At 45.0% G+C, this 12703-nt stretch overlaps 2 protein-coding genes across 2 annotated transcripts in view; one reads left to right on the forward strand and one right to left on the reverse strand.

Annotated features, from left to right (window-relative positions):
* The window catches only part of CCDC146 (coiled-coil domain containing 146), a 63882-nt gene extending 59079 nt beyond the window's left edge, over positions 1–4803 (reverse strand). Inside the window, exon 1 of the mRNA XM_083575033.1 lies at positions 4671–4803. The gene's annotated coding sequence lies outside the window, so the exon portion shown is untranslated. The remainder of the gene's footprint in view (positions 1–4670) is intronic.
* Positions 4804–4940: 137 nt separating this feature from the next.
* FAM185A (family with sequence similarity 185 member A) overlaps positions 4941–12703 on the forward strand; it is a 66076-nt gene continuing 58313 nt past the window's right edge. The window contains exons 1-4 of the mRNA XM_083575310.1: positions 4941–5070; positions 5217–5738; positions 6833–6942; positions 7236–7328. Coding sequence (XP_083431436.1) covers positions 5273–5738; positions 6833–6942; positions 7236–7328 — 669 coding nt within the window. The 5' untranslated portion in view covers positions 4941–5070; positions 5217–5272. The remainder of the gene's footprint in view (positions 5071–5216; positions 5739–6832; positions 6943–7235; positions 7329–12703) is intronic.

A 12703-nucleotide genomic window follows, 5' to 3' on the forward strand; every position in this document is an offset into this window, starting at 1 on the left:
CATCTTGGCTAGTTCAATATATTCACAAAATTTAATTTGCCACTCTGAGATTGAAGGAGTCTCCTCACTCTTCCAATTTTTGGCCACCAGTATTCTAGCGGCCGATGTAGCATACAAAAAAACTCTAAACTTATCCTTGGGAATGTCTTCTGAGACTAGTCCAAGAAGAAACGCCTCAGATCTTTTTTGGAAGGTTATTTTAAAGATTTTTTTTCAATTCATCGTAAATATTGTTCCAGAAGGACATAATCTTGACACAATTCCACCAAATGTGGTATAACGAGCCTTCAACCTTTTTACATCTCCAGCATAGATTTGAAGGTAATTTATAAATTTTTGCTCATTTAACTGGGGTCATGTACCACCTACAACAAATCTTCATGATATTTTCTTTAATAAAAAATAAAAAGAAGAATATATTTCATAGGCCTTAGGACATTTTTTTTCTTTCTCTTTGATCTAATTGTAGAAATGCCAAAATAAAACTGACTACTTTCAATTCAAAAAAACCCTTTTTTATCTTACATGCCAACCCACTTCTGCCGTTATGTAAAAGGAAGTCCCTTTACACACTTTAGTGGGTTTGAGAGCAGAATGATAGTTTCAGCTGGGGAGGGTTAGCATTCTGCTTGTCATTTCATCGGGGCGGGGAGCCTGTTTATTAACCCAACATGCATCCCAGGTTATGCATTTCAGCCTGCAATTGATGCCTAGCAATATTCTGTAACCATTTCATAGAAATCTAGTTATGTTATCAAATATTGTGAGGGGGTATGCTACTGGTGAAGCAAGAGTAACCAATGAAGGCCTTACCTGGGTTGCCTCTCACCGCCCTGAAATTAAGTTTGAAAAAAGCATTATATTGTAGTCAATATAGTAAGCTGCAGTGTGTGCTAGGTTGCAGTCCTATTTTACACTTGGTTACAGAATTTATTGTATTTCTCCCTGTGTAAAAGCATGTCCATCTTACAATAAAGCAGCTTCCTCATCACATTCTAGGTATACAGTATTTATAATTCATATCTGAACAAAAAGTTAAGTGCTTTTCATATCATAAGTATACCAAACAGGTTTTTTATATGCTCATTGCTAAGTAAGAACATAAACACACTCACTACAAACTACTTTTATATTCATCCCACCACTCTGGCAACTCTCAGAATTGTTCCGCGATGGGGCAGGGATTCTGTAGCAGAAATGTTGCCCATCTACAAAGTCTACAGGCCTATATTAGTCTACTCAGAAGTAAGTCCTGCTGAATTCACTGGGACTTACTCCCAACTAAAGTTGCAGCTGTATGCATGGTTACTTGGGAGCGCATTTCATTGAACTCAATGGACCTTGCTTTTGAGTAGACACACACAAGATTGAGCTATTAAAGTAACAAATAACAGTTAGGTTAGATATGTAACTATTGCATACATTTCATTTTTTTCTGGGGGGGGAATCTAGAAGATGTTGCATCTCTATATTTGAATAGTAATAATGAATATTTATTTAACTTCATTAGTATATCGTTCCTCCTGGTTCAGCAATTGTAATCTGTGAGTGAAAAAAGGTTTTAAAAGGTCCTTCTGAATGTGAGCCCTAGAGGGTGCCACATGGATGAAAAGTTCTGAGTTTAGTAATCTGAACTTGGTTTTAAAAATAAATATAAATCCATCCTACCCTCAGGACCTCAAAGAGCATGCAGTGATTTGACAGTGTTGCTTATTAAAAGGAGTCAAATTATGCCCCCTCCTACACACATACACAAAATGTTACCAAAATAACTGGAAACTGAAAATGGTGATGGGGAGTGTTGAACTTTATGGAGCTCATGTTACATTTTTAAGCTTTATGTTTAGAAACTCAACTACAGAAAAATGCAAATGAATCATGACACTTTTCCATACTATTAATGGAAATAGTACTGTTGTCTTCTTCTTTCTCAAATTGTAGCTCCTTAAGTTCAGCCTGACTTTGTTCATAAAAGTCTGCTGTAATTCTTCATCTTTTCTGAAATGGTTGCCAAAGAAAGTAAAAAAACCCCTCAGGTTCCTCTAAATATTTAATGAAACATCACTCTCATACTGAAAGCAAAAGAATGCCAGATTCCAAACACACTACATTAAATAAAGATGTTCTTTTCTTTTTTAGGAACTTAACCTTGAATTAAAAACATGCCTCCAAGTTATTTAGATATGAAAAGAAAGGGAAGGTTGGAGCAGCCTAAACCTGACTTTGCTGGTAAGGTTTCTAATTTGCTTCAAATAATTGTGCAAGAACTATTCAGTACAATGAATCTGAAAGTCACAAAAACTTAAAAGGAACTGGTGCTGAACAAAAGTGTTGACAGTCTAATTTAGTCTTCTTTTTCCAGCAGCAGCCAGGAGGATCATCTGGGATGTACAAGGGGGTTTGAAGGTGATAGCCTCTCCTGTTGTTAGTCCAGCATCTTCCCATCTCCACCAGCATGTAAACGACATTTTCATGCGCTCTGGTTTCTGTCAGAAGTGCCAGAAGTGGTTTAGTCCTGCTGGCCACATGACTTGGAAAGCTGTCTGTGGACAAATACCGGCTCCCTTGGCCTGAAAGCGAGATGAGCACTGCAACCCCATAGTTGCCTTTGACTGGACTTAACCGTCCAGGGGCCCTTTACCTTTTTAAACCTTTTATTACCTATGAACATGGAGGTTTCATTTACCTATAATAACCAATAGAGGTTTAGTCACTTCCCTGTTACCGGCCCAAAATTCTGGAACATACAGGAAGATTGTATGCCTGTAAGATTGGAGTACACACTTACAGCTGCCTGGCTGATGTGATGGAGTAACACAAGGAGAAATTAGGAAGATATTACACTCCATTTCCTGTTAAAGCATGCTTGCATTCCCTGGTAGCAACTAAAGTGTGCTTACTAAGAAAATAGAAACTGGACACAACTACATCTGTGAAACAACAGTTCAAACAAATGAGGAGACATGCAGTACACTCCTATACAAAGTAAAGGTAAAGGGACCCCTGACCGTTAGTCCAGTCGCGGACGACTCTGGGGTTGAACACTCATCTTGCTTTACTGGCCGGGGGAGCTGGTGTTTGCCCACAGACAGCTTCCGGCTCATGTGGCCAGCATGACTAAGCCACTTCTGGCGAACCAAAGCAGCGCACGGAAACACAGTTTACCTTCCCACCAGAGCAGTACCTATTTATCTACTTGCACTTTTTCTGTGCTTTCGAATGGCTAGGTTGGCAGGAGCTGGGATCGAACAACGGGAGCTCACCCCGTTGCGGGGATTCGAACTGCCGACCTTCTGATCGGCAAGCCCAAGGCTCAGTGGTTTACACCACAGTGCCACGCGTGTCCTATACAAAGTAAGCCACACTATATTCAGTGAGACTTACCGTACTCCAAGATAATAGCACTGCAGCCTTCATACGACAATGCAAAAGCTCAACTACTAGTATTGGAAAGCAAGGAGAATAGATCAACAACACTTTATTTGCAACCCAAGATTTCTTACTTGGTCAACACTTCATAAACAGAGAGAACACATTAGGGGGGCCAGATGAAAAAGAGGTCAGGGCTCTTGCACCTTTAAAAGTTGTGTAGGAGAGGAAATTGAATTGGGTTTCATTTGTCCCTTTTCCCATCTGGCCACCCAACTGCAAGTGCAGTCTTTGAGAAACCCTTTCTACTTCTATTTCCACTTTGTTTCCAAATGTTGGGGGGGCGGGGGGAGCTGCGAGAAAGGATGCGAACCCAACGGAAGTTATAGAAGAACCAGTCCACACAGCCATCTTGCAACTACTTCAGCATGCTAAAGTCAGTTAGCTTCACTATGTGATCATTATAGACTCCTGACACATGGAGCAGACTCTTTCGGCTAACACAAATGCACACCTGGGAACTATACTCCCACCCACTAAAACCACCTTCTGCATTAGTGGCAGAAGAGCTGGCTAGCTTTTTATTTAACTATTTTGGGGTCAGAGCCTACAGGTCTGATGGGACATCCACCCTCCGTACTCAGAAGTTGGCCGGGTGGGGGTAGCACTTTGTTTCAGATGGTGGCATGGGAGCCAATTCCTAGGCGCTGAGGTTCCTTCGCCCTCCCTAAAATATTTGAGGGGGCTGCACCCCCCCCCCAAGTTGATGAGCACTGCCATCCAAATGGGGCATGTGTGTGTGTGCTGCATGTTGTGATTATGTGGGGCAGGGCTTACCTGGGCCACCCCCAATGTTTTATACAAGCTGCCCCCCCTTGGATGGGGGTGGCCAGTGTTCTGACTAGCGAGGTTTACTCAGGGTGGTCTATATGCGGCTCCCAGCTAGTTCCCTGTTCAGCCCCCCCAGGCATGTTTAGCATCTCCGAGGTTTGGCCGCCTCCTCCAGACCCCCCCCCCCCCGGGAGGAAGTGCTTTGGGAAGGAGGGGGATGAGGTGGAACTCGGTTCTCTGGGCTGCTTGCGCCCTTGAAACACATTCTGGGGTGGACGGGGTGTGTGTGTGAATAAAGTTCCAGACGCCATTGCTCCGCTTCCTTCTCCCGCGTTATTGCACTGAAGGGGGTCGGTCTAGATGACCCTCAGGGGCCCCTTCCATCTCTTCAAATGCCACGACTCCTCCCCTCGCGCCCAGAGCAGGCTTCCTTCCCTCCTTTTCAAACCGGGTCGCGCCTGCTCCTTTACCTTCCCCGCGCGGCCCCGCTCCCTCCGGGGAAACCTCGACGCCGCCGCCGCCGCCGGAGAGGCTGGAGCCCCGTCAGCGCCCTGCGTTGCCATGGAGACCGACTCGCCTCTTCCAGTCCCGCCCTCCGCGCTTCCTATTGGGCAGCCGCAAGGTTCCATCCTGTCCGGAGGGAGACAGGGAGACATCCGCCTCCCCCAGCCGCTCATGGGCCAAAGCTCCCCCGGGAGACGCTCAGCTTCCCGGGACTTGTAGTTCGGCCTTCGGGCTCCTTCATCGCGCCGAGGTCAGCAGGGAACCACAATTCCCAGCAGCCACCGCGGCGCCACTGGACTGGCCAATCGCTGCTAGTACAGCTCACCGGTTCTGCGCTTGTTGTTTTGAAACTTCCAGGATGGGTTTGTAAGTGGGCAGACGGGGGTCCCGCTAATGCAGATGCCTCTGCCCTAAAGGGTATTGGGGAGAGGGGGGGAAAGGGGGTGCCCCATGCCCAGCCCAGAGCCTGGAGTGCAATTTCTCCCTTTGCACTTTGATTTTCTTCTTTGCAGGGCTGGGTTGTAGCGTGTCAGAAGCCCCCCCTGAAGCAGCCTCAAGGCAGTGCAGGATGCGGCCTCTGCCCCCAGGAGGCTGGTGCACGGCAGCGAGGACAGTGGCCGGGAGCTGGCATCGGCTGTTGAAGGGCGAAGGCGTCACTGGGCGAAGGTCGTGGACTGGCAGCTGCCAGCAGCCTCGCTGGTTTGCTGCCAGTCCATGTCGCTGCAGCAAGTCCGAAGCGAGCAAGCGGAAGGGCAGCAAGCCTCTCAAGGAGTGGACCCTGGTTGTCGGCCCCTACGGCCTCCTGAAGGCACGGCTCCCTTGCCACGTCTCTGTGCACCCTTTGGACCCACACAAGTACCCCCAAGCGGACAGGGTGTTCGTGACGGTGCGTGGGGCGACCGCCGGCCCCGCGCATGGTGCAGATTTGGATAGTTTGCATGTGAAGTATGATGAGGTGCGAAAGGAGATTACGATAATCTCGGAAGACATGGACAGCGCGGCCTCTGTGGATGTGAGGACCCCCGTAAAATTTGGTATGTGCAGCAACTGGTCAAAAAGAGGCACTGATGTAAAATTTAACTGAAGTGCCCCATGCTCTGTGGTGAACAGTTAGGATGGCCGTTTTTTCAGCTGTGAATCCCAGTTTGGCATGCCATAGTAGATAATGTGGCCCATTCAAGTTGCTGCTTCCCAGCTTTTGCAGATACACTGGTACCTCGGGTTAAGAACTTAATTCGTTCTGGAGGTCTGTTCTTAACCTGAAACTGTTCTTAACCTGAGGTACCACTTTAGCTAATGGGGCCTCCTGTTGCCACCATGCGATTTCTGTTCTCATCCTGAAGCAAAGTTCTTAACCCAAGGTACTATTTCTGGGTTAGTGGAGTCTGTAACCTGAAGCATCTGTAACCTGAAGCGTCTGTAACCCGAGGTACCACTGTACACCGATAAGAGACCCAGTGTTGCTATTGACAGGAGCCATAATGTTCACTACTGCAGCTCAAAAGCTTCTGCTGCAAGGCCAGAGTTCAGGAAGATGCCTTGGCAAAATAAGGAACACTGTCTAAATCCCAGCTGTTTAGTCAGCTCAGCTTTTCTCTTGCCTGCTACTATCACCAGGCCAAACCCAGAAAGCATCTTTTCCTTTCTTTGACAGTTATTATGGTAAAGTCACTTGGTGGGTAGTCTGTTGGACTTGGATTGGGGAAACTTGCATTCCAATCCTGCCATTCTCAAAGCTCAACATGTAACCTTGGGCCAGTCACAGTCTTTATTATTCTCACAGGGTTATTGTCAATAAAATAATTAGATAAGCTCCATATATGCTGTCCTTGGAGGAAGAGTAGCGTGCACATGCCATAACAATAATCATAACTGCTAATAAGTTGGCTCACTAACCTGGGTATATTTCCTTGTCCTTCCTACACATCGCTGTAATATGCATTTTTTCCTGAACGCTTCAGATGCTGACATGTGACACTGTTTGTTTGGGGGACTCAGGACATGCTTTGAAAGTGGGGTGCTTCTTTTTTCACTCTGTTACATTGTTTTGCTAAAGGAAATCAAAATTTTAGATTGCTTTGCATTGAATTTGTTTCTATTTATCTCCACTATTTAAAATTGATTTTAGACTTGGATATCAAGACAACAGGGAATGGCTGTGTGAAGACTGAGAAAATTGAATGTAACAGCTGCAGAATAGAGACAGAAAAGGGAACAAGCATCTTGCGGTCAATAAAGGTACCAGTATAGATACAAGAGTACAAGAGTTGTGTTTTCTATCCTCTTGTATATATTTTTTTGCAAGTCTTTTCTTGGGACCTCTCCTGCAACTGCATAATAAGTAGAAATTCAGACCTGGAACTCTTTTAGCCATGCAGATATAATTGTGGGTCCTGCAAGAATTAATTGACGTATCAGTTTCCATAATAACAGCCGAGAGATGCAGGTGAAATCCTAGTTAGGGCCCATCATAACTGTCTTCAAAAAAATAAGAACTGAACTCTTTTAACATGTATACAATTCTGTTTCAGAGTCAGAAAATTGACATTCAAGCTAAAGGAGGGAAAGTTATCTGCCTGGGAACTCTTCAAGGAAATGCTGATATTCATGTGTCACAAGAAAGTGTAAGCATTTTTAAAATGTATGGACTACAATAATTTGGGTCACCTATAAAATACATTGAAGAAATACATTACAAAAATAACATTGTGGGCTTTTAAAATCTTCGTGAGAATATGTGTCTTCACTTTTTCAAGTTCTGTGACTATTGCAGGGGGTTTTTTTCAGACAGAGGCTCTGTGTCTTTGACAGCTGTGGGGCAGGCAAAAATTCAGCAAGTACAGTGCTCCTTTCATTGTCTCTCTGGGCTGGGAAAACTGCACCTGGTTGCATTGAAGTTAAAGTTATAGACCCTACATTGGATAGACCAGGGTGTGGAGTGGAAAACCTGTTTGTAGAAACTAGCATGCCTATTATAAAGCAAATATTATTACATTTAGCATCAAGGCCGGCCCTACTGTGTGACAGAATGAGGCAGCTACCTCAGGTGGCAGATGCTGAGGGGTGTGGAGTGGACAGAACTGTGTGTGCTCTTCATGTCCTTCTCCACAGCCCTTAAGATACCCTGTTGTGATATACCTTTCAGATACCCTTCAGGTGGAATTCCATCGCATTGCCAATGTCGAACCAAGGCCCCATTTAAAGTAGTATCATACCGCTGTAAACGGCAATGGCTTTCCCTTCAAAATTCCTCTCACAGAGCTGCAGTTCTCAGAGTCGTTTAACAATCCCTCTTCCCTGGAAACTCCGGGAGCTGTAGTTCTGAGAGGGGAATAGGGGTTTCTTAACAACTCTCAGCACCCTTAAAAAACTACAGTTTCCAAGGATTATTTGGGGGGGAAAGCCAGGACTGATTAAAGTGTTATGATACTGCTTTAAATGCGTGGTGCAGATGAGGCCAAAAATTCAACAGCCAGTCTGGGCAGCTTTTCTAAATGAAATGGTGTGTGTTTGTGTGCGTTGGACACAATCTTTCCCTTTGCCTCAGGCAGCAAAATGTCTTGGGCAAGCCCCATTTAGCATTCCAGCAACTGAATTTGAGCTGAACGTGCTTCTATTATAGGTCTCTGAAATAAGAACATACATTATGCTGTTGCTTCCTTTTTCTCTACAAATGTCAAATTGCTTTCAGTATAACCTCTTCAGCAAGTGGAAGTTAAACCCTGCAGAGTGAATCAGCTTTTAGATTTGGATTTAATATCCCAGTCGTAGGCAAGCTATTCTCAAAATGTTGGGCCATTATTTTTAAATGGGCACATGGCTGAGATGGCATTCAATGGATGTTAATGCCCCCTAATTATCCCAAGGCAACAGTATTGTAAACACAACTGAAATTCACGTCTTCTGTGGAAATGCAGGTGAGGTGTTGAAACTTCAGTTAGTACCGGGTATTTTCCAGAAGATGGCGCCTTTGGCTTGTTTGCTTTGTTATTGAGAAGTGTTATTGTTCCTTGAGATGTGTATAATGTGACCCTGACTTGAGCAGCACCCAGGGGTAAATAAATATCTCATAGGTAGACAGCAGAGAATTTTCCCATCCATTCAAGGCCTGCAAGAAAAGAGCGATATCTCAAGTGTGCTTAGTTTATTGCTGGAATTGCTTGCAGGAATAATAATTCCAGCTAGTTCCTTGGAAATAATTTAAAGTGAATTTGTAAGAGCATAGAGATTATTTGCGACCTCCTTTGGCTTACCTCAGCCGAGATTAATTGATTAGAGAGACTAAGGCTGCAATCCTAACTGCATTTACAAGGGAGTAAGCCCTGGCTATAGGACTTTTGCTTCATCTTCCTTTGTTTAGAATACAGTGGAACCTCTACTTACAACCATAATCCGTTCCAGAGGTCCGGCCATAACTAGAAACATACATAAGCAGAGGCACGCTTTTCCATAGAAAGTAATGGAAAAGTGAATTGATCCGTTCTAGATGATGGAAAATCACCCCCTAAAACAGCAATTTAACACGGATTTTACTTCCTAACGAGACCATAGATCCATAAAATAAAGGCGATAATCAATGTACTGTACTATAAAATAAATAAGACAGTATTGTAGATGAAAAAAAATTAACATTAATTCTTTTTCTTACATGCACTGAGGGTGGGTGGGCTTACCTGGCTACAAGCTGGGGGTGGGGCAAGGGTCAGTAAAGAGCTGCTTCACTTTGGCCAGGGTCAGGTTTTTTTCTTGCCAGGCCAGGTTCTTCTCCGGACTTTCACAGGTTGGTTCCTCGGCGGGGTTTGGGGCTGCAGTGTGCCCTGCTGTGCCTCTTCCACAGCTTCGGGGGTGGGATGGGGGCCCTCTCCCTGGCAGCAGAGGCCTCAGCGCTGCTCCGCAGCCAGCAGGGTGAGCTCCGGAAAACTGGAGGCCTCTCCCCAGCGGCGGAGGCCCCAGCGCTGCCCCATAGCCGGCCAGGCGAGCTCTGGGCTGCTGGCAAGGCCTCTGTTTGTATCTAGAGGAAAGTTTGTAAGTCGAGGCACCTACTGAAGGTCGTAACTGGAATTGTACGTAAGTAGAGCTGTACATAAATCGAGGTTTCACTGTACACTGGATGAAGAACTCACTGTTGTGTTAACATACAGCTGTTTTAAAAGACAGGCGGGAGTTGTATTTCAGCATATGTAATAATCTCTGATAAAGCAAGAAAGTACGATAAGTGGGGTTATTGTGGTAGCCATAAGAATCTTAATGGATAGTATAGGAAAATACACACTTCCAGTTCTGGCTGGGAGATACTAAAGTAGGGTTGCCATATTTCAGGAAGTGGAAATCAGGAAACAAAAGTAAATGGCGTGAAAAACTTCACATATCAAACTGGAAATGTCTAGAAAATAAGAATTGGACATGATCCGTAGATAATTGCAAGCTGAAACATTGACCCTGCTAGGGAATCATATTGAAATACTATACCTTTATGCTCAGAACAAAGCCCCATTGAGTTCCTTTACTCCCAAGTAACTGCCCACTGCAGAAGCCTTCCCCAACATGGTGCCTCCCAGATATTTCGAAGTACAATTCCCATCAACTTTTACTTTGGCTAAACTGGCTGGAGCTGGTGGAGTCGCGGTCCCAGGATGGAGACTTCTGGTGTATCAGATTGCTGCCTAAGTCCTTTTTGAACTCAGTGCGACTTAATTTTAGTAAAGTTGCTTAAGTTGCATAAATATATTTTAGTATACAAAGCAGTTTTAGCAGTGTTTGTAAGGCAATGTCATAGAAGTGTTGAGTTGGAAGGGACCCCAAGGCTCATCTAGTCCACCCCCTGCAATGCAGGAGGTTGGCTGCATCAGGTCTTGGGTCCAAAGAGATATTCAGAGCTGATTTGCCTGCCCCCACTAGTCACTTCTGCTGCTGCCAGCGATATCATGTCAGCACTTAGCAGTGAGTGGCGCTAAACCAACCCTCCTCAACCTCAAGACGCTTTGGACTACAATGCCCATCATCCCAAGTCAAGCATGAGCAATGGCTGGGGATTATGGGTGTTGTGGTAAAGAACATCTGAAGGGAACCGGACTGGGGAAGGCTCAGCTTGACAGGGGGCCACTGCCAAACATTTGACCCTGTAACATTTAGGCTCGTTTACCCTCCCTCACCAAGGACGCGGGTGGCGCTGTGGGTTAAACCACAGAGCCTAGGGCTTGCCGATCAGAAGGTCGGCGGTTCGAATCCCCGCTACGGGGTGAGCTCCCGTTGCTCAGTCCCTGCTCCTGCCAACCTAGCAGTTTGAAAGCACGTCAAAGTGCAATTAGATAAATAGGTATCGCTCCGGCGGGAAGGTAAACGGCATTTCCGTGCGCTGCTCTGGTTCGCCATGCTGGCCACATGACCCGGAAGCTGTGCACTGGCTCCCTCGGCCAATAAAGCGAGATGAGCGCCGCAACCCCAGAGTCTGTCACAACTAGACCTAATGGTCAGGGGTCCCTTTACCTTTACCTTTACCCTTCCTCACCAGTGATATGTTCATACATGAGGAAATGTACAATACAATGACAATGTAGCTAACAGTTCCTCAATATTGTAGGAGGAAAGAGGAAGAAATTGACAAAGGATTGCATTTTGCGCAGTAACCCTTCATTGAGTGTATTCTCACCCTTTGTTTACAGACCTGATTTGTATGCTAGTGATTAAGTTCACATGTTCTTTTGAAGATTTTTTTTATCCAGATGAGAAACATAGAATTTATAATATACTAATTTATCTTGCCGTGACCATATAATGTTCTGTGGTGTGTGTCTCTGTGTGTAAACCCTACATATAAACCAGCAAAATCACAGCTGTAGAATTAAGCGTCAAAACTGACATGTATAACACTTATCTTCCAAGCACAATAGCAGAGCAGCCAACTTTTTGGAGGAAGAAGTTTGGCTTGCTTTCTCGAAGAGCCATTTCTGTTAGCAATCAGCCTGTATTTTATCTGCCATGTGGGCTTTTATGACAATTTTGTTCCATCGACTACAGTCATCATTATGTAGCGAGGGCTCTGTCAGCGTTTCCAGCGTAAACCAAGACTGTCAGAGGTTTGTAGCTGTGCATTATAATTCCCCTGGCAATGAAACTGGACACTTTCTACTTCAGTCACTGGGGCAAATGCTTAAAACATTGAGACAGAGAGAGAGAGAGATTGGGATGAACATTTAAAAACCTGCAGATTAATTCAAATGCTTTGTTTTTATTTTTAACGAATAAAATGGGGTTAACCCAACTAGCAGCTAGAAACAAGCAGCAACTGTTTCCTGGGGCTGCCTCTCTCCACAGAGAGGCTAGCCCAGGCTTCCTCAACCTCGGCCCTCCAGATGTTTTTGGCCTACAATTCCCATGATCCCTAGCTAGCAGGACCAGTGGTCAGGGATGATAGGAATTGTAGTCTCAACACATCTGGAGGGCCAAGGTTGAGGAAGCCTGGGCTAGCCTAAAATCCCACTGCCGTTGCAGATGTGGTTCCTCACCCAATTCTCCTTATCACATCGTGCCTACTGGTGTGTGTACCCAACTGACCAAGTGATGGAAGCACTAAACTGCCTTGTAGACAGTAATTGCATGATTTTTCAATGCTGATGTCTGACCCCCGTTATCTGGCGTACGTACACATAAGCAGGCTGACACGGGGTCAAATTGATACCCGAGTCTTGCTTAACAGTGGTTGAAAGTAAGAGATACTGCGTTCCGCAGAGAGGTGTGATGCCTTGCTTAGCATCTGGTCGAGAGTCTTCTTTGTTTCGGAGGAATTGTCAGCAGCTTGACTACATCATACAGTTCTTCATTTTATAAGGCTGTGATAGATCGTGCTGAAATGCTAGAGCAGATTTTAAGCCAAATTAATACACAGCTTTAAATCAGATAGGCATGCTGGGTCACAAAATTGCATGTGAGACGGGACTGAACCGGAAAATTAAAAGCATCTGAATGTTTTATTGCAGCATAAGTCAGACCGATCTTAGTA

The sequence above is a fragment of the Podarcis filfolensis genome (assembly GCF_964270895.1).
Source record: "Podarcis filfolensis genome assembly, chromosome: 10".
Taxonomy (NCBI): Eukaryota; Metazoa; Chordata; class Lepidosauria; order Squamata; family Lacertidae; genus Podarcis; species Podarcis filfolensis.